The 26924-nt window shown below is 58.4% G+C and overlaps 4 protein-coding genes across 7 annotated transcripts in view; 2 read left to right on the plus strand and 2 right to left on the minus strand.

The window, feature by feature from the left end:
- Positions 368-4955, minus strand: LOC102173875 (chymotrypsinogen B). The gene is made up of 7 exons (XM_005691800.3): positions 4891-4955; positions 2883-2986; positions 2685-2764; positions 2505-2583; positions 2085-2265; positions 1059-1192; positions 368-588 (listed from the first exon to the last, which is right to left on the minus strand). Exons 1-7 carry the CDS (start codon positions 4940-4942, stop codon positions 427-429), a joined length of 792 nt encoding a protein of 263 aa, XP_005691857.2. The 5' UTR covers positions 4943-4955; the 3' UTR covers positions 368-426.
- LOC102174148 (chymotrypsinogen A) lies at positions 12625-15724 on the plus strand. Its single transcript, XM_005691801.2, has 7 exons — positions 12625-12703; positions 13219-13322; positions 13442-13521; positions 14060-14138; positions 14492-14672; positions 14751-14884; positions 15491-15724. The coding sequence occupies exons 1-7, from the start codon at positions 12652-12654 to the stop codon at positions 15650-15652; spliced, it is 792 nt and encodes a 263-aa protein (XP_005691858.1). The 5' UTR covers positions 12625-12651; the 3' UTR covers positions 15653-15724.
- Positions 16183-20319, plus strand: LOC102176156 (chymotrypsinogen B). The gene is made up of 7 exons (XM_018063145.1): positions 16183-16234; positions 17230-17333; positions 17420-17499; positions 17912-17990; positions 18346-18526; positions 19512-19645; positions 20097-20319. The coding sequence occupies exons 1-7, from the start codon at positions 16183-16185 to the stop codon at positions 20256-20258; spliced, it is 792 nt and encodes a 263-aa protein (XP_017918634.1). The 3' UTR covers positions 20259-20319.
- BCAR1 (BCAR1, Cas family scaffolding protein) overlaps positions 21213-26924 on the minus strand; it is a 33400-nt gene continuing 27688 nt past the window's right edge. For all 4 annotated transcript variants that reach the window (XM_018061718.1, XM_018061719.1, XM_018061717.1 and 1 more), the window contains 3 exons: positions 25460-26557; positions 24650-24739; positions 21213-22149 (listed from right to left, as the gene is read on the minus strand). In XM_018061718.1, coding sequence (XP_017917207.1) covers positions 21637-22149; positions 24650-24739; positions 25460-26557 — 1701 coding nt within the window. In that variant the 3' untranslated portion in view covers positions 21213-21636. The remainder of the gene's footprint in view (positions 22150-24649; positions 24740-25459; positions 26558-26924) is intronic.

Here is a 26924-nt window from a genome sequence, read left to right on the forward strand (position 1 = left end):
AGGACAGGTGCCATCAGTATACACGGGTCGTGCAGAAATGTGCAGGTGAGGAACCAAGGGCACTAGAAAACCATCCGCACAGCTTCCCACTGCCCACCCCTCTGGATGGCACAAGACTCCTGCCTTCCAGAATGCTCCATGGGCCAAGGTGGCTCCAGCAATTAGGACCTGGGTTCTACCCCAGGATGGAGTCCTGAGCAGGGAGAACGGGATTCAAAGCCTCAGCTTCCTGAGAAGTGTGTGGGGTTGGGGGCGGTGCTGGGGTACTGGCAGCCTGGAAAGGGAGCAGTAATATCCCCTTGGTGGTTGACGGGGACCTTGCAGCCCCATGCCACCCCGACCACACAGGGAGCCATGTGCAGACCGTGCTTATGTACAGAGGATTTTATTAGGGACTCTCGGGGTGGGATGCCAGGAGGCCCGGGCTCAGTTGGCAGCCAGGGTCTCCTGCACCCACGGCATAAGTGCAGTGACGCGGGCGTACACAGCGGGCGTGGATGTGGAGCACGTGCTGCTGCCCCAGGACACGATGCCCGCCAGGGTCCAGACTCCGTCCTTCTGGCAGACCAGGGGGCCGCCGGAGTCGCCCTGCAGGAGGAGACAGGACTTGTGTCCAAGCCGGAAAGAAGGTGCCAGGGCCCTGCTGTGCCTGGACCTAGCCAAGTCCGGGGGTGCAGACCAAGGGCAAGTGGGGGCCCAGAGGTTGTACACAGACACTCGGACCTGCTCAGATGGCAGCTCTGCCCCCTACTCCTGGGGGGCCTGGGGCGGGGGCTGATCCTCTCAGCCTCCCCATCACCTGTAAAATGGCCTGAAATGTCCGCTTTGTGGGCATAGTGTGAGATTAAACACTCCTGGAAGTCTCACACCACACCCGGTCAGGGCCAGCCCACGTCAGGGACATCTCCTGGTGCTGGTCCCTGCCTTCACTGGGGCACCAGACAGGGCCTGAGGTTAAATAAGGCATGGCAGAGAGGAGTGGGCCTCAAGGCCTGACTAGTGTGGTGATGGGGAAGGGGCAAGTAGCCTGTGAGGGCAGGCAGGGTAGCAGGCAGTACCATGCAGGAGGAGACACCGCTGGCCCCCGCACAGATCATCACGTCGGTGACCCTGCTGCCCCAGTACTTCTTGCAGTCAGTGTTGGACACGATGGGCAGGGTGGCCTGCTGCAGCTTGTCAGGGGTCTTGAGGGCTGGAAGGACAGAGGGCGTGGGGTCAGGGCCCAGGGAGAGGAGACCAGCGCCCGCCGGAACCCTGCCCTCCCGCGGTGTGGTCCTCCTCCATCACGACGGTCGTGGGTGCTGAGCGCCACCTTCCAAGAGGCTGGGAGGAGGTCCCTCTCCAGTTCCACACCAGGCAGTGTGTCTGCGCTCCCAGCACAGTTGGGCAAGCAAGTCCTGCCTCCGAGCCCCTGCGCCCCGGGCCGGGCCCTGCGTGTGGGCAGAGGCGCTGTCCCTCCTCCCCAGCCCTCCTCTGCCTGGGGACGCTGGGGGGACCCAGGGGGAGCACTTCTCTCTTCTGCCCTTTCCTGGCTGCTTGTGTGCTTAGTAGCCCAGTCATCTCCGACTGTTCGTGACCCCAGGGACTGAAGCCCGCCAGTCTCCCGCGTCAGTGGAATTTTCTGGCAACAGCGCTGGAGTGGGTTGCCATTTCCTCCTCTGTTCCTAGGTGCTTGTGCCCTGTTAAAGGACCGGCAGGCTGTGGCCGGCACTCAGGCCTAAACCCGACCTGGACACTGGGCTCCGGGTTCTGACTTCAGGGTTGCTGGACACAGCTGCCCTCCTCAGTCTCGGGGGCAGTCTGGGCAGTCCGTCTCCATGGAGGTTAGAGGGGGCGACACTTGCTGGAACTCAGGTGTTTCTTCCGAAGCTGACTGTTCATGTATGTGTTATTAAACCTTATTTTTATTCACGTTTGATAGGTTTTTAATTGAGTGTTTTTAAATAAAGAAATGGGGAGGTTGATAACTGTAAAGGAATTTACGACCAAAACATCTTTAAACAACCATGCGTGTGCCACTTGGAGACTCCTGGGCTCAGGTAGCCCCCACCCCAGACCCCCAGCTGGCGGGCAGAAAGGCTCACCATTGTACTTGGTCTTGCCCCAGCCTGTGGTGGCGCACAGCATCCCAGCAGGGAAGTCCTCGTCGGTGCTGGGCAGGCACACAGCCGACACGGTCTCTGAGAACTGCGCCGGCGTGGCCAGCTTCAGCAGGGTGATGTCATTGCGGACCGTGAGAATGCTGAACTTGGGGTTCTTGAAAACCTGCAGGGAAGGCCCAGAAAGACAGCTGAGGCCCTGGGGTATCCGCGGGTTTCTAGACCATCTTTCCTGGCGATCTGTTCAGGACAAACGGACCCACAGGAGCCCAGACCTGAGACTGGCTCGATCCACTTGGCTCCTGTCTCTCAAGGGGCTGAAGGGTCTTCCCTTTGCCCCCTCCCCAGCCCCGGCCTGCAGCCCGGCGGCTGTCCCTTGGCCCACCCAGCGAGGCCTGTGCGTACCTTGCCAATCTTCAGGACCTGGGTGTTCTCGGTCTGTGAGCCCTGATCAAACTCTCCGGCCACAACCACGTCGGAGGTTCTGGGGGAATCAGGTGGTGGTTAAGGACTGAGCTTGCGCCCTGCTCCCCTCCCCCCGCCCAGGCCGAAGCCAGAAGCAGAACCCTGAGCTCTGGTCCTCACGTGACCCCGCAGTGGGCGGCGGTGACCACCCAGTCCTCGCTGATGAGGGAGCCCCCGCAGAAGTGGAAGCTGGTGCTGTCCTGCAGGAAGATGGGGAGGGTCAGCGCGCGCTGGACAGCAGCAGCACCGACCGTGGCAGCGGCCCTCTGCCCAGCTGAGCCCCTGGTGCCTCCGCCTCATTCACAGAAGCCCCCTCACCTGCAGGGACACCTGCCAGGGCCAGGAGCCGGGCACGGCGTCCTCCCCGTTGACGATCCTGGCGAGGCCACTCAGCACAGGCTGGATGGCGGGGACCCCGCAGCCTGGGGAGGGTGACAGGAGGGTGAAGAAGCGCTAAGACCCAGAGCCAGTCTGCGGAAATCCTCGCTTTTACTTCAGATGTCTAGGCCGACCCAGAACCCACCGCCACACTCCCCGCTTCTCCTGGCACCCTGTGGGCTCAAGGATCCCCTCACACAGCCTACCGACCCCAGGAGCCCACTGTGGATGCAGAGGCGTGGAGCCGCCCCCACCCAGGGCCACCCTGCCTGAAGGAGCAGGGGACAGGCTGAGACAGGGGCTGTCCTGCCTGGACTCCGAGGCCCGCCCCTCCTCGCCGGGAGGCCTTCCACCGGCCCCCAGATCCCATTTCCTCAGGACGCTGGGGAGCAAGCAACGCCACCTCACAAGTCAAAGCTCACTTGTTAGACTGGTGGGGTCTGGGGGTTGTGAAGTTAAAATCTGATAACCCCAGGCCCTGGGGAACCCAGAACGCTGACAGCTGATGGGGAACGTTTTACACTGAAATCTCTATTCCCAGAGATTTCAGGAAGTCTCCATTGTATAAAGTTTTAATTATTTAATAAAACAACATTTTGATTCCATGCTATAAAAGGACACACTGAGGAAAACAGAAAACGGAGGACCTGAACGGTCACAAAGCAATGAGAAAAGGCAGGTGTACTTCATGGGTCCGGGACACACCTGCTGTTTCGGGACCAGCTGAGTTCTTGGCACCTGTATACAGGTTTACAACTCGGTGGCAGTGAGGAGTGTTGGGCAGGTACAGCCCTGATGACCACCTGGAGGCCATATGGGCCTTGCTACAGGCCCAGTCCAGTGTCTCCTGCCCATGTGGACAGACCAGCCCCTCATCACCAAAATACACGTCATCAACACAACTTTTTTTTTTTTTAACTAGCCAGAAGATTCAGTATCAACTGTGATGTATTCACCCAGCTGAATGCTCTGCAGCGATTAAAGTGAATGAGCTGGGTCTCTGCATTAATGGGAATAAATCTAAAACTACATAGATAGGGAAAAGCAGGTTGTAAACCTGATGTAGCAAATGATACAGTTCATGTAAGTTTTTATAAATATTACACTGTGCTGGTGGATTTAGAAACGTGTGGTAAATTTGAAAAGCCCACACAGAAATAATACACGGTGAGTTCAAAATAGGGATCACCTTCTGAGAAGGAGAGAGGGGACTTTAGCTCAAATGGTTCTATGTTTTAAAAAGAAATACCTGAGCAAATCTGGAAAAAAATAACATTTGCTAAAGTCCAATGAAAGGTACAAAGATGTGGTATTATTTTCTGTATTTTCCACTTTTTTTTTTTTTTGGAAAGTGCCTCGAACAGTATAGTCCCAGAAGGAGGCTGTGGGAGGCTCTTGTGACTACACCTTCACTCTGCCCACAGCGCCCCAACCTGAGCCACGTCTGGGGCCCCAGAACTCGGTGCGGCTCAGACTGGACTTTTCTGCTCCAGGCACAGGGTGTGAGGCTCGGGAAGCTCCCAAAGGCCCTGCCTGTCAGGGTGAGGCCCAAGCGGGCAGGGCAGGCCTCCGATCTCCCTCCTGGCCAGGCCCGGTTCGCTTCAGACAGAGCCCCTCAGCCCTCTAATGGGGCCTGGCTTGGGGCCGTCAGGCGCCCAGGGACTCAGGGACTTCCTCAGCCACCTCCCAGACCTGGCCGGCCATGGCCCTGCATGCTAAGTCATTCAGTCATGTCCAACTCTTTGTGACCCCATGGATAGCAGCCCACCAGGCTCCTCTGTCCATGGGATTCTCAGGCAAGAGTACTGGAGCCCGTTGCCATGCCCTCCTCCAGGGCATCTTCCTGACCCAGGGATCGAGCCGGCGTCTCTCATGTTTCCTGCATCGGGAGGCAGGCTCTCCACCACTAGCACCACCTGGGAAGCCCTGAATGCACCCTGGCACTCACCGAAGGCGGCCCCTACAAGGGCAAAACAGGAGAGGAGCCAGAGAGGGGCCATGTTTCTGCTTCCGGGGGATACAGGGCGCCTGCCCTGGGCTCCTTTTATATCATATGGGACCCCAAGGGCTCCGCCCAGCCCGAGAGCCACCTCCCTCCCGTTATCTAGGAACCTTGGGAGACAGAGGGGTCAAGCCCCCCTGTAAGCCTGACTGAACTGGCTCTCAGCCTCAGACATCCCAGCACCTGGGAAAAGGGCAGCTGCCCTGGCACAACGTCGCCCAGGAGTCTGCCAGGGCGCTGAGGTCAAGGCCAGTGCCCAGGCTGGGAGCTCAGGTCCTGCAGGGCCCAGCTCGGGGCAGCCAGGACACAGGGCAGTGGGTTCTGCTCCCAGTGCGCCGGGAGGATTCCCAGCTCCTAAGTACAGGCGGTCCCAGCACTGGCTGCAGAGAATCCCAGCAGGTCATCACTGGGGGGCCCTGGCTTCTCAGCAAAGAGTGCTTTCAATGCGAGACTCATCTAGAAGCACAGCATCACACAGAGATGTTGGGCCATCCGGAGGTCACCTCAGAACCAGCCAGCTTCGAGCCTGTGTGAGGGCACGTGAAGGAATCACCCCCATGGCTGGTCACAGGCAGGTTGCAGGTTGGCAGCCATGTTGTCCCGTACCTGCTGCTAAGCTCAAACACACATTCTCTCCTCCCGTGATACCTCACAACTGAAGGAACTGGTGATTGCACGAAGCTTGAGTTTCAGATAAGATGGGGCTTTGATTCAGCACCATCAAGTGATACACTGAGGAAATGGCAAAAAAAGGATGTTAATTGTCACAGAACAACGAGAAGAGGACAGATGTAGGTAATACGCCAGTGGTGTGTTCGCTGTAAGCCGAAGACTTTCCAGCACCATGGACGCGGGTCCTTCTCTCCCCTGGGCCAGGGCCTGGTGTGGACCCCGGGGCAACCCACAGGGGCAGAGAGCAGGGCACCCCTGCCCTCATGGGGCCAAGACCCCAGTGAGAGACTCAGAAGCGAAACAAACAAGAAAAGAACCTGCGGGGTCCGAGAAACCAGGAGAGGGTCTGGAAATCTGCTGCTCCGGATCTGCTGGGCCTCACCGATAAACCAGTCTGAGAAGGAAAATAAGCCAGCTGGGCAAACTGCGTCTATTCCCAAGACGTCCAGGGCTCTGCGGTCCCGGGGCCACAGGCATTGAGAGAGAAGCTGGTCAGGGCAAGCAGGACAGTGTTACGGGTCTGGATTTGGACTTCACCAGCTTTGAAGTTCTGTCTCCAAGTTGTGAGTTCAGCTTTGTTTTAGAGTTCTCTGCAGGGGGATGCTCAAAATGTTTAACCACTCCTGAGCAGACGCTCTGGCCAGTGAGAATGGTGGCCATGGCCGGGACAGGCCCACAGAGGCCCTGAGCCCTGTCTCTGAGGGGAGGATTGCAGGGGGCAAATGGAGTGGGGCCAGCAGCTGTCTGGTAACTGAGTCTGCAGCTTTTTGACTTTTTAAGAATTATTATTATTTTTGGCTGTGCTTGATGTTCGTTGCCGCACATGGGCTTTTTATTGCAGTGTGCAGGCCTCTCTAGTTGCCCCACAGCATGTAGGATCTTAGCTCCCCAACCAGGGGTTGAACCTGTGTCCTCTGCATTCACAGGCAGATTCTTAACCACTGGACCACGAGGGAAGACCCACTTTTGATATTTTAACAGGCTGGGTTCAGTCCAGGAAAGTCAGCCCTGGCTTTGAGCACAAGGGATAATCCATACTGAATTCCTGGCCAAGGTAATTTATGGAAACATTAACATTTGCTGTTTTGTTTTTCCTTCACTCATTCCAAGCAGGTAGCAAAGCCATCTGTGATTTCCTTGCCTCTGGGATTTTTCCAGACTGGAAGGCAGAAGCAGCCTGAGGTCACTGGCTCCTGAGGACTGTGGGGAAAGTAAACTCTTGGCCAAGTAGAGTTCAGGAGGGATAAGGCCTTGGCAGGGGTGGGGTGGTGGCGGGGTGTTCACCACAGGGGAGGGGGCGCTTCCCTAGCCCATAGAGATTTTTCAGACCATGAGGTGAGCACCCCTAGGATGAGGGTGACCGTCTTGTCACAAGGAATGACAGCCTTTGCCACTTGCCTAAAGCCATTTTCCCCTTCTTGTCTTCCAGGAGGATTCCCCTGGAAGGTCACCCCAGCCCAGCTCTCGGGGGGAGGACTCTGATGAACAAAAGCCGGCAGAGGCAGAGGTGAGGCGAACCCCTGCCCTTCCCTTCATGCACCTTGGCTGACTCCCGTGCAGAGGCGGTGCTTGGCGCCTTGGCTGCCGTCCTCAGATCCAGAGAGGAAAGACCCTGACCCAGAACCACACCATCGCCCAGGGCTAAGCGAAAGCCTACACCTGCACACCTCCAGATCTCTGCTGTGTGAGAAAAGCAAATCTCTGCTGCTGAGCCACTGTCAGCCAAGTGTTTTATTATGAAAAGCATCTTCAGTGACGCAGAGTAAATGTGAGAATGGTCCCGGGTATCTTCTGTTTTCCCTGCAGAACTACTCTCCACTGTTTCCATCCTGCTGGCCTCCAGCAAGACTGACCTTCAGGGATGAGACTGCACGACAGCGTCCCTGCCTCTCTGACTTCCTACTGGGGTCAAGGCCAGAGACAGGGGAGGAGACAGAAGTCAACTATTTATTCTCTGGGTCCCCTCCCTGAGAGGCTGCTGTGGGTTGACACAAACTACTCTGTATAAAATAAGCTACAGGGGGCAATTCCCTAGCAGTCCAGTGGTTAAGACTCTGTGCTCCACTGCAGGGGGTATGGGTTCAATCCCTGGCCAACCCCTGGAAGAACCATGGTCAGGGAACTAAGATCCTGCATGCCTCAGGGAGGAAAAGAAAAAAGAAAAAAAAAGCCACAAGGACACATTGTACAACATGAGGAATACAGCCAATATTCAACAATAACTACAAATGTAGCTGATAACTATGAAAGTGAATGATTCCCTGGTGGCTCAGATGGTAAAGCATCTGCCCGCAATGCGGGAGACCCGGGTTCGATCCCCAGGTCGGGAAGATCCCCTGGAGAAGGAAATGGCAACCCACTCCAGTACTCTTGCCTGGAAAATTCCATGGATGGAGGAACATGGTAGGCTACAGTTCATGGGGTTGCAAAGAGTCGGACACGACTGAGCAACTTCACCTTCACCTTATGAAAGTGCTTTTACCATCTGAGCCACCAGGGAAGCCAATAACTATAAACAACTATAAATATAAATAGCATTAAAAAATTATGAATCCCTATATTGTATACCTGTAACTTATATAATACTGTACATCAACAATACTTCAATTAAAAAAAAAAACAAAGAGCTCTGAAAATGGATGGTGGTGATGGCTGTACAACAGTTATGACTGTACTTTGTACCTTCTGAATTGTACACTTAAAAATGATTAAGATGGTAAATTTCATGTTATTAATATTTTAGTACAATTTTGAAAAGTGAAAAAAAAAACAATGATACCCCTTCACAGCTATAATTTTTAAAATGGAAAATAAGATTTGGTGAGGCTGTGCAGAAATTGGAATCTGTGTACATTACTGGTGGGAATGGTGCAGCTCCTGTGGAAAACAGTCTGGCAGAGTCCCAAAAGATTAAACAGAGAGCCACCATGTGACTCAGCAATTCCACTCCTAGGTACACGATCCCTAATCTTTGGCCCTGCATCCAATTTAGGACTAACTGCAGAAAGCTAAGTGTGTATTCCTAATCAGTCCCAAAGGATGCCTGGGTTCTAGTTGGCCCTCCTCCAGCTTCCCTGTGCCCACACCTCCTACGGGTACATCTGAAGTGCTCCACTATAAAGCATTTCCTCTCCTCTGCTTGCCTTTGAGTCTCTGCCAAACGCAAGTGATGCTGCCTGACTACCTGGGTATAGCAAGCTCTGAATGAACAGTCTTTGCTGGTCTTCATTTGGGTGGTCTTTACTGATCTCCACAAAGGCCAAGCTTCTATTGGCGGCCTCCTCCTTGCTTGTCACCCTCCCTGGGGGCCAGGTAATCATTCTTGCATTTCCAGCCCCACTGACCTTAGCCCTGAGCACCTGCATCTCCTTATGGTTTCCCTAAGCCCTTGTTGCTGCTGGTGCTAAGTCGCTTCAGTCGTGTCCGACTCTGTGCGACCCCAGAGACGGCAGCCTACCAGGCTCCTCCGTCCATGGGATTTTCCAGGCAAGAGTACTGGAGTGGGGTGCCATTAGAAAGTCTCTTTGTTAGACTCTCTAGTGAGACTCCTGGCAGAATAAAGAATCAAAGTTCAAATTTCAATCTGTAATAGCAAAATAAAGAAACCTGCATTTCTTTCCTGTCTGTGTTTAGGGCTGAGAATCACTTCATGGAGCAAAAAGCGAGTGGGATGATAGATGGGTAACAGCCCAAATGTCCCAGCAAGAGAATGGGTACATACAGTGTGGTGTATGAGACTTTCCTGGCGGTCCAGTGGTTAAGATTCTGCCTTGCCAAAGCATGGGGTGTGAATTCCATCCCTGGTTGGGGAACTAAGATCCTACATATCAAGCAGCATGGCGAAAAGATTAAAAAGGAAAGTTTTTTTTAAGTGAGGTGTATTATACAATATTGCACAGCAACTATACCTCAAAAAGATCTTTTTAGAAAGTGTTATGTACTTATGAAGTGCAATACCATTCAGCAACACAAAGGAACACACTGCTGACACACTCAGGAAGACATCTGGTAGAGTGAAAGAATCCAGACACAAAGACAGCATACTGTATGGTTCCATGCGTATACATTTCTAGAACAGGTAAAACTAATCTATGGTGAAAGACATCGGGACAGTGGTTGCTGGCTGCCTCAGAGAAGGGGAAGATGGACATAGGCACGAGGAAACTCTGGGGAGTGATGATATTATCTTACATCTTGGCTGTGGGGTTTGTTACACTATCATCTACATAAGTCAGCACTTATCTGCTCATTTTGGATCTATGCGTTTCACCATGTGCAAACTGTATGCAGTATATCTTACCTTTGATGGTAAAGAGGGTTGGGATTTGACCCCCTCAAGAGGAGGAGCTCCCCAACCTGAGGAGACTGCCTTCTGAGGTGCCGCCTGGAGGAAGAGGGCACAGTTCCAGAGGCGCGGGCTGAGCCCTGACACGACCCCGCGCGGGGCCAAACCCCAGGAGGCGGCCGGGCCCCGCCCGCTGACCCGGGCTCCCGGGTGGCCCCGTCTCCTGTCCTGAGGGACGGTCCCTGAGGCACACCTGTCTGCGGGCTGGCTCCCGCACGGCCCCCTGAACATTCTAGAGCGAACAGGTGCGCAGTGAAGGCTTTCTGACAGGAAGACCACCCGCGGCCGGGGCCGCACCTCCCCCTGGGCGTTTGTCTGGGCTCTGGGAGTCTACGCAAGGTTTCAGACACGGGGACGGGCCAGACAAGTATTCGCGGCAAAGGGAACACAGGAAAAGGCTCTTCACTGTACACTGACTGGGTTGGCCAGACAACCGCGGGGTCCAAAGACCCCGGCCTCCGACCTGTGAGGAGGCGCCCCCCGCTGGGGCCGGGGCCGGGAGGGCGGCGGCTGTTCCACGCGGAGGGAAAAGGTCCAGAGCCGAGAAGTCGGGGTTGTGAAGAAACACTCCGCCCTCAGGGGTCCTTTGTCTGGGCGGGGGCGGGCAGAGCGCGCAGTCTCAAGGGCGCGCGCGGGAGGGCACCGCTTGCCCCGCCCCGGGCTGCCTTAGCCCCGCCCCCAGAGGGGTCCAGCCTTAATTCCGCCCCGGCCCGCCTTAGCCCCGCCCCCAGAGGGGTCCAGCCTTAATTCCGCCCCAGCCCGCCTTAGCCCCGCCCCCAGAGGGGTCCTGCCTTAATTCCGCCCCGGCCCGCCTTAGCCACGCCTCCAGAGGGATCAGCCCGGCCCGGCCCGGCCCGCCCCGGCCCGGCCCGCCCTGCAGCTGCGCGACTTCCCAGCGCCCGCAGGGCCCGGGCCGGTTGTCGGTTCCCAAGGCCACCGCCACGGGTCGGCCCCGGTCGTGTTCTCCCACCGGCCGCGACCCAGCCCACTCAGGCTCGGCGGCTGCCTCCTCGCATCTGTGCTTCACCAGGGGCCCCTCCAGCGGCCCCTGGCCCCTCCCCCTGCCTCGTGCCCTCCCGGCGCTTGCTGCCATCCAGGCTCGCTCCACTAGGCCTGTGCCCTCCTGCTCCCTGACACCGGCCCCACCCAGACAGCTAGCAGACTGGTAGATCACAGGTTAATCTCTCCCTCGGAGTGGGGCCCTCCTGCCTTGGTATTAGTAATAATAACAACAATAATTATAACGCCTTGGCTGGTGGTAATGTATATTTTACTGTCTGTGTGTGTTTTCAGACCGTTCCATAAACTCCCCACTCCTTTCCCACGTAGGCTCGTAAGGCAGGACTTTGTGTTTCTTTCTTTTGTTTGTTCTGTGCCAGTGGCAGCCTGGTAAGCTCTGGTTGATAAGATGGATGAACTTGAACAGGTGGTGGGTTTCATATACACAGGGCCCACACTCTGCATTGTTTCATGCCCTGCTTTCCCACCTAATGCATTGTGGCCGTCCCTTCCTGTCACTGGCAGTCCTTTAGAAAGCACGAAGAGCCCCGCTGGCAAGTCAAGAAGGAAAAATAACAGGGCTGACCAACGTGCATTAGGTTAGGTCTGGTCTCAGCACTGCTGAAGATGGGCCAGGCCTTTCATGAAGTAGGACCTGTACTCTAAGCATCCCCATTTTACATATTAATACTTACAAAAGGGATTAGAGAGGCTAAGTAACTTGCCCAAGGCCCCCACAGCTGTTTTGTGCCAAAACCTGTGAACCACAACACTACAGTCATCAGTGCAATGGAAATGAAAAATAGCCATGAGATACCATTTTACCCATGTGTTTTGGGGTGCTTGCCCTGTGCCTAACGGCCTCACCTTCAAATTTCTCACTCCCCAGTTTCCCAATTGCTGGGAAAGTGTCCTACTACTCACTGGAAATAGGCCTTGCCTCCTGCTTTTCCACCTGGTGCAGCCTCCACCAGCTCTTGCAGGGACAAGGGCAAAGGCCCCCTGGCTGGCCCTGAGCCCAGTCCTGCCTTTGGATGCCATGTGCTCAATTCTAAGGGCAAGATGCCTGGTTGGGGGGCCTGGCTCCACATGAACAGGCAGTGGGTGGCTTGCCCTCTGAACCATGTGGCACACAGCTCATGTGACTGCGCTGACAGTGAACTGAGCCTTCAGTGAGCCTTCTTGGCCATCCCGAGACCAGGGGAGCATTCTCAGCCGACCGGCCACCCGTGCCCTCACCATGCTGCGGTCCCTGCCCCTCCTCCTCCTTGACCACACTGCCCATGGGGTACTGAACAACTGCAGACCAACTCAATTACTTGTCCAAGGTCCTCCAGACTATGAGAGACTGAACTGGGCTCAAATCCTGCCCAGACCTGGCTGCTGCTCAAAGGGCTCCTCCAGAAGCAGGGCCTGGAGGAGGAAACCTGACTGTCCTTTCCCCTTAGCTGGTCAAGGGCCACCTTGGTTGGCCCCACCTTTACTGTTCTCACTGGCCCAAACTCGGCCATGGTTGCAGCTGCTGCCATCCCAGGCCCTGATGCCAGGCCTGCTCTGGCACATCCTACCCAGTAGGGCACATGCCCAGGAAAGGGATTATCACATCAAGGTCTTCAGATAACAGCCTGGTGCACAGGGATATAATAGGGAGCCCTGCAGCAGGCACCCCACACCTCCCTGAAGGCAGCACCATGAACTTCCTCTGGCTTCTCTCCTGCTGCGCCCTCCTGGGCACAGCCTTTGGTAAGTACCTGGGCAGGCAGAGGCCAGAAAGGCTGTCTCCCCTTCCACCCACTGTTGGAAGGGGTGCTGGCTCCAGCAACCCCCAGATCAGCAAAGGGCAGCGGGGTCCCTGCTCCCAGTTCAGCCATGCATTGTTGGTGTTAGCCTGAGCGGGTCTTTCTCCCTCTCTGAGTCTCACATCCCTAGAATGAGGAAGCTGGGAAGACTGGACCACACCATCCAGTGTGAAGTCCCCAGGGTGGAGGTGGACCTTCCCGTGTGCAAGGAGCGTGGACCCTGTTCAAGGAAGGGGAGCATTTCCAGAGGGCCAGAAAGCTCTGGGCGGTGTGAGAGGGCTGGGTTCAAACCCACAGAGCCCAGCCTCCTAGCCCATGCTCTGGCGCTGCCACCACATGGCACTTGGTCTGCTGGGCCTGAGACTTACATCGGCCTGTGCTGTCCCTAGGGTATTCCTGGAGCCATGGGTCCTGGGTGAGACCTTGGCCTCCACTCCTCACCCCTTCCTCCCTCCTCAGGCTGCGGGGTCCCCGCCATCCAACCTGTGCTGAGTGGCCTCGCCAGGATCGTCAACGGGGAAGAAGCTGTCCCCGGCTCCTGGCCCTGGCAGGTGTCCCTGCAGGTGAGAGGGGTTCTGTGCATGAAGGGGGAGGAACGGGGGGGTCAGCTGGGCAGGGGGCCGCTGCCCGAGTCAGTGCTGCTGGTGTCCAGCACGTGCTGACCCTCCCCATCTTCCTCCAGGACAGGACCGGCTTCCACTTCTGCGGGGGCTCCCTCATCAACGAGAACTGGGTGGTCACCGCCGCCCACTGCGGTGTCACGTGAGGGCCCAGGGTCCCCAGGAAACCCTTTGGGGTGGTTTCTTCCAGCACTGTCTTGCCCTTTAATGCCATTTCCCAGTTTCTTTTTGTTTGTTTCTTCTCCCCCGGGGTCTCCTTCTCTCCCAGGCCAGGGTCTCCCCTGGAGCGGAGGGCAGGCTGCCCCTAGCCAAGCTGGACAACTAGTAGGCTTCGAGCCCCAACTCCAAGGTTCTCACCTGGCTGCCCCGAGGCTGCTCCGCATGCTCAGCAGCCTGAGCTGCAGCTTCCACGTCTGGCCGCCCGCTTCCCAGGTTCTAATTTTGAGATGTGCAGCAAATCCAGGTCCTGCCGGTCTCCCGGCGTCGTGTGGAAAACACGAGGCAAGCGACACTGCACAGTGGAGACTCCGAGCTTCAAGCTCCAACTCACACCACGCCCCTGTGAGGACATGCACAAAGACACGCAGATGCCCACACACGCGTGCCCCGACGCCATGCGTACTCCGTGCCCCACCTACCCGCCTCCAGCGGGAACCTCTCTTTTCTCTGGCTCTCTTCAGAACCTCCGATGTGGTCGTGGCTGGGGAGTTTGACCAGGGCTCAAGCTCTGAGAGCATCCAGAAGCTGAAGATTGCCAAGGTATGGTGGCCCCCAGGGTCGTCCAGGTGTGACCCCAGGCGGTCCCTCGGGAGTGGCCGCCCACACTAAGTCCCAGATACTCCAGCTCCCCTCGGTTACCCCGATACCCCATCATGATGGGGCAAAGCAGAGGGCAGGGTGTGCGAGGCTCCAGGAAGGGAAGGTCTGACCTTGAGCCTGGGCTGGGGCTCCTGGGGCCACAGGAGGAGCTGCCGAGTGGAGCAGGCTGTCATCTAGCGGGGGCGCGGACGCCACGAGGGGTCTCCCAACGCCGCCAGCTTCTTCCCTTCGCGACTTCTCCCCAGACCCCAACAGCGGCTATTTGTCTCTCCCCCACCCACACACACACACAGGTTTTCAAGAACTCCAACTACAACTCGTTAACCATCAACAACGACATCACCCTGCTGAAGCTGTCCACGGCTGCGAGCTTCTCCCAGACTGTGTCCGCTGTGTGCCTGCCCAGCGCCAGCGACAGCTTCGCCGCCGGGACGACGTGCGTCACCACAGGCTGGGGCCTGACCCGATACACCAGTGAGTGAGGGGTGACCACGGGTGGGCTGGCTGGGAGGTGGGGAGCACAGTCGCTGACCACCCACCCTGCCCTTCCAGATGCCAACACCCCTGACCGGCTGCAGCAGGCATCCCTGCCCCTCCTGTCCAACACCAACTGCAAGAGATACTGGGGCACTAAGATCACCAATGCCATGATCTGTGCGGGCGCCAGCGGTGTCTCCTCCTGCATGGTAGGGCCTCCCAGCCTCGGGGGGGTTCAGGCCAAGGGCTTGGGCAAAGACGGAGGAAATGGAAGCTGTAGGCAGCCCTCTTTCAGGGCCTGCCATTCTCTTCTGGAGCATTCCTGCCAGAGTAGTTGGGAAGATAGAGCTCCTGGAGAACCCCCAGTGACCTCAGCAGAGGGGTACTAGAGCAGGGGCCTCTGCTCTCAGAGCTTAAAGCTCCATGTTACAAGATGCCCTTGATATCTGCATATGAGCAGTGGCACTTCCTGATCTTGTGCAGTGCACAGCCTGGGCAGCAGAGCATGGCGGCCCTAAAGGCTCTTGAAGGGGCTTGGCAGACCTTTCTCTCTCCCTGTGGCCCCGTAGCCAGCAACACCTGTACTTTCCTCCTGTCAATCAAACCTGCTCTATTGAGCCTCTGTTATAGGACCCCAGGGGGTGACCCAGATTTCCAGGGGCACAAACCACAGGAGCTGCTGAAGTTTCTTTCACAATCCTTCTAATATGCATGTGCTGAGCTTCCACTGGCTGTCTGGCCTGGGACTGGGTGCTGGGAACAACGTTCATGAGTCTGGCCTGCCAGCTCCAAGCCCCCTCCTCCCTGTCCTGCAGGGCGACTCTGGCGGCCCCCTGGTCTGCAAGAAGAATGGAGCCTGGACCCTGGTGGGCATCGTATCCTGGGGCAGCAGCACGTGCTCCACGTCCACCCCCGGCGTGTACGCCCGCGTCACTGCTCTCGTCAACTGGGTGCAGCAGACCCTGGCCGCCAACTGAGCCCCCAGCCTCACGCTGGCCTGCCTGCCGACCTTGCTCCTACATAGCCGCAATAAACCGGTGGAAGACATGTTGATGGTGTCTGTGTCCTGTGCTGGGGTTTCTGGGAGTTCATTCTTCTCCTGAACTTGGACCTTCACTGAACCAGGTGGCAGATGGTGTCCAGGAGGGCCCCTTGTTAGTCCACCTCCCACGCGTGGCCAGAAGGGGTGCACACAGATGAGGGGGGCACCTTGGCCTCCTGCCTCCCCGTCAACCCTTGGCTCCTTGTGCTCAAGGCCTGCCCTGGGGAGGGGGGACCTGGGGGTGGAGTCCGGTGCTGGCCCCACACACTTGTGACTCCAGGAAACTTTCCCAGGAGTGGCCCCCAAGGCCTGTCTCTTTCCCAGGCCCGTGCCGCAGTCAGGTGCTTCTCAGCCCAAGGTCTTCTGATAAGGAGGGGATGGCGAGGCAGGCTGTGATTGGTGGGCTGGGGCAATATACTGGGGGTCCCTCGGGCAGACCCCATCTCCCCTGCTGAGCCGCACACCATGGCCCTTCTCTGGGTTGTCCTTGGCTTCTTCCTCTTTGGCAGCAGCTTCGGTAAGTGCAGGGCTCAGGCAGACCTGGCAGACCCCGGTCAAGCCTTGGCCCCGCCCTGGCCCCAGACCCAGAAGCAGGGGACACGAGGGTCCAAGTCCTCATGCCTTGAACCACCCCTGCCGCCCACCCCTCCAGGTGCCCCTCTGACCCTCCTTGGTCACCTACCCCTGGCTCCCCACTCCTCCGCTGGGCCTGGGGCCCCCCACCACCTGGAGGTCCCTTGGACTTCTGGTCTGGTCTCCTCCATTCGCTCAGAAGCGTTGGGGTGGTCTGGGCTCCTCTACCCTCCAAACCTGCCACCAAGCCATGTGAATTCTGCCTCAGGGATATTCCCCAAGCCCGTCCATCTTGCCCGGCCCCTCCACCATCTGGGTTTGGACGCACTCCTGGGTTGGTGCCACCCCACCTGTGGCAACTGTTCAGTCGCTAAGTCGTGTCCGACTCTTTGCTATCCCATGGGCTGCAGCACACCAGGCTTCCCTGTCCTTCACCATCTCCCAGAATTTGTTCAAACTCATGTCCATTGAGTCCGTGATGCCATTCAACCATCTCATTCTCTGCTGCCTCCTTCTCCTCCCGCCTTCAATCTTTCCCAGCATCAGGGTCTTTTCCAATGAGTCAGTTCTTTGCATCAGGTGGCCAAAGTACAAGGTAATACCCTCACCCAAAGCCGCTCCCCTTGAAGACTCAGAGGCCATGAGAGCACCCAGGACTCACACAGGACATCCCAGCCTCTGGGAAAGGATCCTGGGCTCAGAGGGGACGGACACCCCCCTCAGGGCACACAGCAGGCCGGGGAGAGACCCTCCGCTTCAGGGACCATCCACAAGAGTGCCTAAGGGCAGTTGTCAGCTAGCCGGGAGGGGGCTAAATGTCTTGCAGCAGACAAAGCTCTGGGTGCCAGGGTGCTGCGGAGGCCTGGAAGAGCTGCATCTGCACCCTGATACCCCTTGAGGCACCATCTGCAGACCAGCCACCCCATCTCTGCCCCTCAGGTTGCGGGGTCCCCGCCATCGACCCTGTGCTGAGTGGCCTCTCCAGAATTGTCAACGGGGAGGACGCCGTGCCCGGCTCCTGGCCCTGGCAGGTGTCCCTGCAGGTGAGGGGGTGCTGAGGAGGGGCAGATTAGACAGAGGGGGCTGAGGTGGGAGAGGCAAGGCTGACTCTCTCCCACCCCCTCCCCAGACCAGCTCCGGCTTCCACTTCTGCGGGGGCTCCCTCATCAGTGAGGACTGGGTGGTCACTGCCGCCCACTGTGGGGTCAGGTGAGGCCCCACTTCACCTGCTCAAAGGGACCACCTTTACCTCCCAGCCCCAAGCAGGCTCAGGGAGTGGGCACGGGGCTGCTGGGGGCGGGGGGGGGGGGGCTGCCAAGGGGCTGGGGGCGGCTGCTCTTGTTCCCCACCTGCAGGCAGAACAGTCTCCAGGAAAAGCCGTCCCCCATCCCCCAACCGCTGCCAGCACCCCGGCCTCCAGACCCCAGCTTGGTCCAGGATAGCGTGTCTGGGCCTCCGCCTTCACAGTACAGATGGAGAAACTGAGGCCCAGGGAGAACAGGGGTGCCCTGGGGTCCCCGCACGACTGCTCAGCCTGGGTGGGCTCGCCCACCTGGCACAGTGCCCAGGCCTCTGCGGGGGCAGCTGTGAGCCTGTGCTCCGACTGTGGCTTCCTTTCTAGGAAGGGTCACCTCGTGGTGGCCGGGGTATCCGACCAGGGCTCCGAGGAGGAGGCCGGCCAGGTGCTGAGGGTCGCCGAGGTACTCACGGTGGGTGGGCGGTGTGGTGGGGGAGTGCTGGGGCGGGGAGGAGGGGGGTGCTGGGTGGGGGGTCGTGGACTTGAGGACCCTGACCAGTGGCTGCGCTTCACCCAGCCGGCACCTTTCTAGGCCGACTTTCTGTTCTTCCCAAACACAGCTCCTTTACAAACACTCAAGGTTGTTTTGCTCATCGTAAGAAAATGCAAAATATGTCACATGCCACTCCCCCCATTTGGTCTGTTCGGCCGCATCTGTGTTCCCTCAACACCCTCTGCACCCCCACCCCCCAATCGCTAGCCTGCGCCCCCGCGGCCCTGCCCCCGTGGCCCGCCCAGCCCCCCGCTGTCCTGCGCAGGTCTTCGAACACCCGCAGTGGGACCTGCGCGCCGTGCGCAACGACGTGGCCCTGCTGAAGCTGGCGGCACCAGCCCGCCTCTCCGCCGCCGTGGCCCCCGTCTGCCTGCCCAGCGCCGAAACCAGCTTCCCCGCGGGCTCCCTGTGCACCGTCACCGGCTGGGGCAAGACCCGGTACAATGGTGAGTGTTCATGAGGACTGCTCAGGGCCCAGACTCCTTCTGTGCTTCCAGCTAAGTCCTGAGCACAATCGTAAATCGCAACAATCAACCTTCCCTTTACTTAAAGAAAGCTAAAGTGAAGTCGCTCAGTCGTCTCCGACTCTTTGTAACCCCCTCGTCTGTAGCCCACCAGGCTCCTCTGTCCATGGGATTTTCCAGGCAAGAGCACTGGAGTGGGTAGCCATTTCCTTCTTGAGACGGTCTTCCCCACCCAGGGATTGAACCCAGGTCTCCCGCATTGTAGGCAGACGCTTTACCCTCTGACCCACTGGGAAAGTCCACTTAACCCTCTTTATTAAAAACCTATCAAGCAAAAATAAAAACAAACCATATATACCTAAACAGTTTCCAAAGAGACACCTAAGTGCCAGCACCTAAGTGTCACCCCTCTAATCTGCACGGAGGTAGAGTGAGAAGGGTGGCTGTGCCCAGCATCCCTGAAGTCTGCGCTGGGAGCCCACGGTCCAGGCCACCTTCAGGCCCGAGCGCCCAGGTCTCCCCTCCCTCCCTGACTCTAGCCTCCTCAGGCTCTTCCTCTGTCCTGAGTTCCTCCACCATGGCCACAGCCTACCAGCTGGTCCTTTAACACAATGCGAGCAGCCAAGAAAGGGCAGAACAGGGAGGTGCTCCCTCATGGGTCCCTCCAGCGTCCCCAGCCAGAGGAGGGCTGGGGAGGAGGGATGGCCCCTCTGCCCACACGCAGGGCCGGGCTGGCCCAGGACGCAGGGGCCCGGCAGGCAGGACTTGCTTGACCAACTGTGCTGGGAGCGCAGACGCATTGCCTGGTGTGGAACTGGAGAGGGACCTCCTCCCAGCCTCTTGGAAGGTGGCGCTCAGCACCCACGATTGTCGTGATGGAGGAGGACCACACCGCGGGAGGGCAGGGTTCCAGCAGGCGCTGGTCTCCTCTCCCTGGGCCCTGACCCCACGCCCTCTGTCCTTCCAGCCTTCGATACCCCTGACAAGCTGCAGCAGGCCACCCTGCCCATCCTGTCTAATGCCGACTGCAAAGAGTTCTGGGGCAGCAAGATCACTGACGTGATGATCTGTGCGGGGGCCAGCGGCATCTCCTCCTGCATGGTACTGCCTGCTACCCTGCCCGCCCTCACAGGCTCCCCCCTGATCAGGCCAGGAGGGCCGGCCCCTCTGCCACGACCTCCTCACCCTCATGCCCTGCCCGGTGTCCCAGTGAAGGCGTGGACCAGCACTATCAGAGGCCCCTGGTGAGAGCTGGCTCTGACCAGGCGTGGTATGGTGCTTCCAGACGGATTTAATTTCATAGCAACCGCACAAGATGGACATTTCCATCCATTTTACAGGTGATGGGGAGGCTGAGAGGATCAGCCCCTGCCCCAGGCCCCTCAGGAGTAGGGGGCAGAGCTGCCATCTGAGCAGGTCCGAGTGTCTGTGCACAACCTCTGGGCCCCCACTTGCCCTTGGTCTGCATCCCCTGGACTAGGCCAGGTATGGGCACAGCAGGGCCCTGGCACCTTCTTTCTGGCTTGGACACAAGTCCTGTCTCCTTCTGCAGGGTGACTCAGGCGGCCCCCTGGTCTGCCAGAAGGACGGAGCCTGGACCCTGGCGGGCATCGTGTCCTGGGGCAGCAGCCGGTGTAGCCCATTCTTACCTGGCGTATATGCCCGGGTCACCAAGTTCATTCCCTGGATTCTTGAAGTTCTGGAGGCCAACTGAGCCTCTGCCCCACCCCAGCTCCCATCTGTGTAAAACCCAAATAAAACTGCTTGCATCTTCACCTCTGCGTCTTCACTGGGCTGGATGAAGGGTGGGAGGGTGGCCGCCCTTCCTGAGGGCCCTCTGGAGTTCAGAGCTGAGAGGGCTGGCAGATCGCCCAGCCCTATGCCCTTCTTCACGGAGATGGGGAGTGAGGCCCAGATTTACATGCATCACGGTGACAGCTGGTCCCCTCGTGGGAGGAGGGCACGGCAACCCACTCCAGGGTTCTTGCCTGGAGAATCCCATGGACAGAGGAGCCTGGTGGGCCACAGTCCACGGGGAGTACAGTCCACAAAGAGTTAGACATGACTGAAGCAACTTAGCAGGCACTGGTCCCCTACCTCCCAACTTGGAAGCCAAGTCTCAGTGTAATTCAGATGGAACACGTCTGGAGAAGTTCCACAAGCTGAAATTAAGAGCTCCTAAGGGTTAAGTTCTGGACAAGGGCTGTGAAAGAGGGTTTCTCTGCATGGAGTCCTGTGTCCCCCAGGGGTGCCTGCAGTGGGGGGCTCTCTGCCTTTAGATGTGGGGGCCCCAGCATGGCTCACTGGCTCCTGGAGCAACTCCCACCCCTGCACCCGCCTTCCCCTCGGCCACTGCCGGGAACCAGGGTGGATTTTCATCAGACCTCAGTGCTGGCTGTGCCCTTGGCCACACATAGGCTGAGCCTTTCTGGCCGCAGGGCTCCGCCGGACGCTGCTCTTCAGCCTCCTTCCAGCAGCCCGGGCTCCCTGCCTCCTCTCCAGGCCCAGCCCTGCTCCCCCAGGCCTTCATTTTCTGAAGAGACCTACTTTCTCTTCACCCTTTTCACAGCTTCAGCCTGAAACCCCTGGAAACCCCTCAACCTGGCAGCCCACCTGCGGCACACCTGCCTTCCCACCTGGCAGCCTTGCCTCTCATACCTCAGGAGGATGCTTTTCATTTTAAATTTTATTTAAATGTAGACTATTAGTCAAATGAATGGAAAATCAATAATGAAAAATAGTTTCTTAGGGTTTTCTCCTGGTGCAGAGAACATACCCCCAGCCACGCTTGCCCTGTCGGGGGATGTGGCCCCCTCACTGGTCAGCCCAAGGGGTCCCCTGAGGCTGTGTGGGTGGTGAGGCCTGTGGACCCCAGCCTGGCCCCCTTGGGCCTGCAGTGCGTTCGGGAGAGACTGCTAGCCCTCATAGCCTCGGCTCTGCTGGGGCTCCGCCAGGAGGCCTGCCCCACCTCCTGGCCCATCATAAATACACACGCTACCCTGCGCAGTCTGGGCGCCTGGCCCCGCGCGGTGTGGCAGCTCTCTGGGCCGTGCCGCCCTGCCCTCCTGCCCTTGCCCCTCCGTGGGCAGCACTCAGGCGGCGGCCAACTGGCCCAGGACGCGGCGGAACTGCTGGGTGCTGTGGCCCAGCTCCTTGACCCGGTCCACCATGTCCTGGGCGGCGGCGGGCGATGGGTACTGCAGGGCGGCGGCCTTGGTGGTCGCCACGATGCCGCGCAGCAGCTCGCACAGCAGGTTACTGTAGTGCGTCACCTGGCTGCGCACGTCAGCCGCCTGGGCCTGCCGTGACAGCGTGTCCCCGATGAACACCAGCTTGTGCGCGCTGAGGATGACGAACTTGCTGTGCGCCACGAAGATCTTGGGCGGCTGGTTGGTGGCCACGGCGGTGAAGAAGGCGTCCACGGCGTTGGTCAGCGTGGTCAGGTTGGCCTCGCACTGCTCCAGGTAGAAGAGCAGCAGCTGCCGGTCCGAAGGCCCCAGGCCGCCTGGCCGTCCCGGCACTGCAGCCTGAGCCGGCGTCCAGCTGGCCAGGTCGTGCTCTATGGGCCGCGACACCTCTTGCTCCAGCCGCTCGAACTGCTTCAGCTGGGAGAGAGGGACAGCAGGGTGAAAAGCAGGCCGTGGAGCGAAAGGACAAAGCCCAGGGGGAGAGCGAGGGCCCCCGGTCAGAGGCCCGCACTGGCCTCCCCGGCCCCACCCGCCCAGCCTGCCCTCAGACATTCTCCAGACGGCCTCCCCACTGATCTCCAGAGGTGGCAGGCCGTGTGTGTCACGTCTTTGAAAAGACAAAAGTGCTAGAGAGGGGGCTGGTGAGCGGCGGCGGGGTGAGGGGTCGCAGCCTCCTGGTTTGGATGCTGCTGTCCAGTCACCTCAGACGCCATCCCTGGGGGACTGGGAGAAGGGAACGCACTCGACACTTTGTTTCCAACTTCCCATCAATTTCCAAGTATTTCAAAATTTAAAGTTAAAAAAAAAAAATTCTCCTTAACGTATGCAGTGTGAAAAGATTCAAATACACGAAGCAGAAAAGAAGAGAGTTATCACCTAGAGTAACATGCACCCTGAAATCTGTTAAATCTCTGGTGAATTATCCTTTTAGAACTATACACTGCAGTATTTGCAGATGAAACGATGTAAGGCTTTCACTACAATGTGGTAGACAAGTCGCTGCCCTGAGAATGATGGGCTGGGGAAGCCTGGGGCTCCTTTTCTCCAATGAGTTTACCTGGGGGGTTATTTTCTTCAATTTTATACATGTATTAAATCTCTCACAATAAAAATGTTAAGGAAAAACCAAAAGGTCATAGTACTTGCCTATTTCAGAAAAAATCCCCACCCATAACTAGTGACTATTCTACAAAGGCGTTTTCCTTTAAACACAAATAGTCCCTTTCCCTCTTGAACTAGAAAACTGGAGGGCTTCCCTGGTGGCCTCATGGCTAAGACTGTGCCTCCATCGCAGTGGGTGCAGGTTTGATCTGTGGTCGGGAAACTAAGATCCTACAAACGGCCCTCCCTCCCTGCCCACAACCCCAGGAAAAGATAAAAACTGGAAACATACAGTGTACTAAGAGTTGACTCATTGGAAAAGACTCTGATGCTGGGAGGGGTTGGGGGCAGGAGGAGGCAGGAGAAGGGGACGACAGAGGATGAGATGGCTGGATGGCATCACTGACTCGATGGTCTGAGTGAACTCCGGGAGTTGGTGACAGACAGGGAGGCCTGGCGTGCTGCGATTCATGGGTTTGCAAAGAGTCGGACACGACTGAGCAACTGAACTGATATATACATATATTAAATATATATGTATAGCCTAAAATATATATTAAATATATACACATATTATAACCTACCTTTAACACCCAACAATAATGGGCTGTTCACTTCCTGTTAGTGAGTACACATAAGCCATGTGATAAAAATCCCTACCAGCGGCAGCTTTGGCCTGGATGTTAGCAGTGTGGACTGACACGTCCTCACCCCAAGCTGGTTCTGACTGGGTGGCTGTGACCAGCCCTGCATAGACTCAGGTTTCAGGCTTTATTTAATTAGCAAACCAGCGTGACACTGATCCTTCCTAGCACTTGAAACCCTGACTTTCCCTCTTAGCTGGCTACTTGGTGAAACTCACTTGGTTCTCTCTGGTTAGGTAAATGCTGCCAGAGTGGAGCAGAAGGCAGAGAAGACAAAGCGTATGTCCATTTCTAAGTCAGTGGCGATCCCCTTCAGAGCCAGTCATTAGCATCTGTACCTCGGCTGCACATGTTCTGTGTGCCCAGCACCTCCCAAGCATTATATATTGTTTACTCACTGAATTCTCACACTGACCCCAAGACGGGTACAACTATGTCCCCTACTTTGCAGCTGGGGAAACGTGGCTTTGAAAACCACACCCCAAGTCCCCAGTCTCAGGGTGAACCTGGTGGGCTCTCTCCTAGACCACCCTTCCCCATGCTCAAGGAATGGGAAATGAGGGAAACTTTCTGGGTGATATTTTCTGTGTTGATTTTTTACCAGACTGTATTTTAATTTTTTAAATCCCCATAATCAGAATAAAACTCCCTGAAAACAAATCCCTTTCCTATTCTATGGAAACAAGCCAAAAATGAGGAAAATTCTATGTCCTCAGATAAACACAGCAGTGTTTTTCACAGTAAGAAAAACTGGGTACAAAGTAAACATTCAACTATAACTGATGTAGGTTAACTTTAAAAACAATTTATGGTCAATATTTAATGCCACAGAAACGTCCTGAGATGAAAGCAGATGTAACTGTTTTCATTCACATCTCAAGCCACGGATGGCGGACCCTTCCAAGGCCGGAGCAGGGATGGAAACCTGCCCCAGAGCATGGCGACTGCCCCTGAGGGTGAGTGGCTTCTTTTTTGCTTTCACACTTCTCTGCGTGTGCTAAGATACCTGCCACGATGACTGACAATAACCTACACAAATCTTGCTAACACATGGGGACAGCTTTGCGGGAGAGCAGAGCGGGGAGGGTCTGGGGAGCCCCGGAGGGTCAGCTAGCAAAACAGACTCTCAAGACGACAGTGCCAGGAGAGGCTGCGAGCCTGGGCGCCCTCACCTGCTGCAGCTCCAGCTGGCCCTTTCCCTGCCGCGTGATGCTGCCCTTTTCCAGCAGCTCCTTCTGGGTCTTCTCGAACTCTTCCTTCCCCTGCAGGGGAGACACAGGATGGAGCTGAGCCACAGCGCCCAGGCCAGGGGGTGCAGCGAGGCCAGCGGCCACCGGGGGCGCTGCGGCCACGAGCGTAGTGAGGGCGGGGCTCGGGGCTCGGCAGCAGGGCCTTGGGCCTCCTTCAGCTCCAGCCCTCAGACCGGTACCCGCCACGCGGCCACGCGCCGGCTTGGGGTGAGGACTGGGCGGGCGCCCAACCACGCGGTCAGGCTCCGCCGCCCCGCCCTGCCCCCACGGCGGGAATCACGTCCAGGCCGCCCCCTGGGGTACAGGGTCTGCCCACCCACCCCTGACCGCTGTCCCTGGGACGCCCACTCGGCCAGCACCCGGGCCTCCATTCAAAGGCCCAGCCAGGCCCACTGTCCGTCACTTCACTGTTCTCCCTCTCCTGCTAGGATCTTTGCTTTTGCTTGCACTTCAGGATTCACCTCCCCAAATAGGACAAGGCGCAGGCGCCAGACAAGCCCTGCCCTTGCAGGTGACCGGCAGCCATCTCTGGGGGGCGCTGCAGGACCCCTGATGGTGCGGCCACATGGGTCCAAGGGCCTGAGACAGGGAGGGTGGGACTCCAGGGGCCCGGCTGGCCTGGAAAAAGAGGAGGGCCCAGGGGCTCACCAAGACCTTGCCGGGCCCCATGCCTGCCCCTGGCCGTGAAAGCCTGCTGGGGGTCAGGGCCCTCCCCAGGCCGGGCGCACCCACCTGCAGGTGCACGTAGTCATAGTCCTCCATCCAGCCCCCCTCGCCGCTCTCGTACTGCCCGTCAGGAGAGTCCTGGGAGGCGAACTTGGGGGGCGAGGGCAGGGGCCGGGACTGGATGCTGCTGGCCTTGTCGGCGGGGGTGGGGTGCAGGGGGCCACCCCCCTCCGGCCCTGGGACAGAGGCCTTGGTCCGTCTGAAGAGCAGCGAGGCGTTGCCATGCAGGAAGGAGGCCAGCTGCTTGGCGTCCTCAGGCACCGCCCGCGAGCAGGCCACCAGGCGGTCCAGCTCTTCGGGGGTGGCCCCCAGGCCTCCCCGGCCGCTGTCGAGGGCCTGGCCGTGGGCCACCAGCGTCTGGTACACATCCTCCATCTTCTGCAGCTGCCGGCTCAGCTTGGCGTGCAGTGTGCGGTCGGAGGTGTGCGTGGCGTTGCCCACCGCGCTGCGGGCAAACTCCAGCAGCTCATGGACGGCTGCGTGGACGGCGGCCACGGCGGCCCGCAGGTCCACAGCTGGAGGCTCCTGAGGCTCGGGGGGCCCGCGCCGGCCCCCACACCCGCCTGCGCTGCCTGCCAGGTCCAAGAGGTGGGCCACGGTGGCACTCACACCCTGCTGCAGGCGGGTCAGGGCCTCCACGGCCACCTCCAGCTCCAGGGGCTCACGGCCCGGCACCGCCGCCTCCAGGGAGGAGGCCGACTGGCTGCTGCGGGTGCTGCCGGTGCTCGAGGCCGACAGGCGCTTGGCATCGGCTGGGGCCTCCCGCTCGGCCGCAGGAGGCACCGAGTACACGCCGGCGTCTGCCGCGCCGCTGCTGGCCGCCTCAGGGGGCAGGAGCCGCTCCCGGGGCACGTCGTACAGGGCGCCGGGGCCTGGCCGCCGCAAGCCCGGGGGCACGTCGTAGAGGTCGGGGGCCGGGGGCGGCACATCGTACACCTCCTCGGCCGGTGGGGAGTCCGGAGGGGGTGCGGCTAGGACCAGCGGGTGGCGGGTTGGGTCGAAAGGCTTGGCCTTGGCGAAGGCGGGGGGCACGTCGTAGGTCTCCTCACGCAGCAGGGGGCCGTCGGGCACGTCCTTGCTCACCGAGGGAGGGACATCGTACACCTGGGGGCCGAGAAGCGGTCACAGCTGCCCGTCCACCTGCCCCCCCTGCCCCCCTCCCCACCCCGGACCTACGGGTGGACCCAGGCATCTGCGCGCGCACACAGCCCGGCGCTCGAGCGCCGCAATTCTTCCTGCAGGTTATGCTTCAGAGCTCGACTCTGGGGCCAGACCAGAGCTCAAAATCCCGGCCCCACCGCTTACTAGCTGTGTGACCTCAGGCGCTGGGTGCACCTCTCTGTGCCTGTACGCTGGCCTAGGAGAGAACGCCCTCACGGGTTTATTGTGAGGACTACACGATTTAATTCTCTGTATAACTGCAAACACTCAGGGAGAGGTCAGCTATCACACCACTACCACCCCCACCTTC

This window comes from Capra hircus, chromosome 18 (genome assembly GCF_001704415.2).
Source record: "Capra hircus breed San Clemente chromosome 18, ASM170441v1, whole genome shotgun sequence".
Lineage (NCBI taxonomy): Eukaryota > Metazoa > Chordata > Mammalia > Artiodactyla > Bovidae > Capra > Capra hircus.

Bases quoted from the DNA above. Each gene is read 5' to 3' on its own strand.
- LOC102173875 (XM_005691800.3), bottom strand. From the start codon at position 4,942: ATGGCCCCTCTCTGGCTCCTCTCCTGTTTTGCCCTTGTAGGGGCCGCC. The intron at 2,765-2,882 runs GTGAGGGGGCTT...ATCTTCCTGCAG, and splicing joins CCTGGCAGGTGTCCCTGCAG to GACAGCACCAGCTTCCACTT. The intron at 2,266-2,504 runs GTACGCACAGGC...CCTTCCCTGCAG, and splicing joins AGGTCCTGAAGATTGGCAAG to GTTTTCAAGAACCCCAAGTT.
- LOC102174148 (XM_005691801.2), top strand. From the start codon at position 12,652: ATGAACTTCCTCTGGCTTCTCTCCTGCTGCGCCCTCCTGGGCACAGCC. The intron at 13,323-13,441 runs GTGAGAGGGGTT...ATCTTCCTCCAG, and splicing joins CCTGGCAGGTGTCCCTGCAG to GACAGGACCGGCTTCCACTT. The intron at 14,139-14,491 runs GTATGGTGGCCC...ACACACACACAG, and splicing joins AGAAGCTGAAGATTGCCAAG to GTTTTCAAGAACTCCAACTA.
- LOC102176156 (XM_018063145.1), top strand. From the start codon at position 16,183: ATGGCCCTTCTCTGGGTTGTCCTTGGCTTCTTCCTCTTTGGCAGCAGC. The intron at 17,500-17,911 runs GTGAGGCCCCAC...CTTCCTTTCTAG, and splicing joins GCCGCCCACTGTGGGGTCAG to GAAGGGTCACCTCGTGGTGG. The intron at 18,527-19,511 runs GTGAGTGTTCAT...CTGTCCTTCCAG, and splicing joins GGGCAAGACCCGGTACAATG to CCTTCGATACCCCTGACAAG.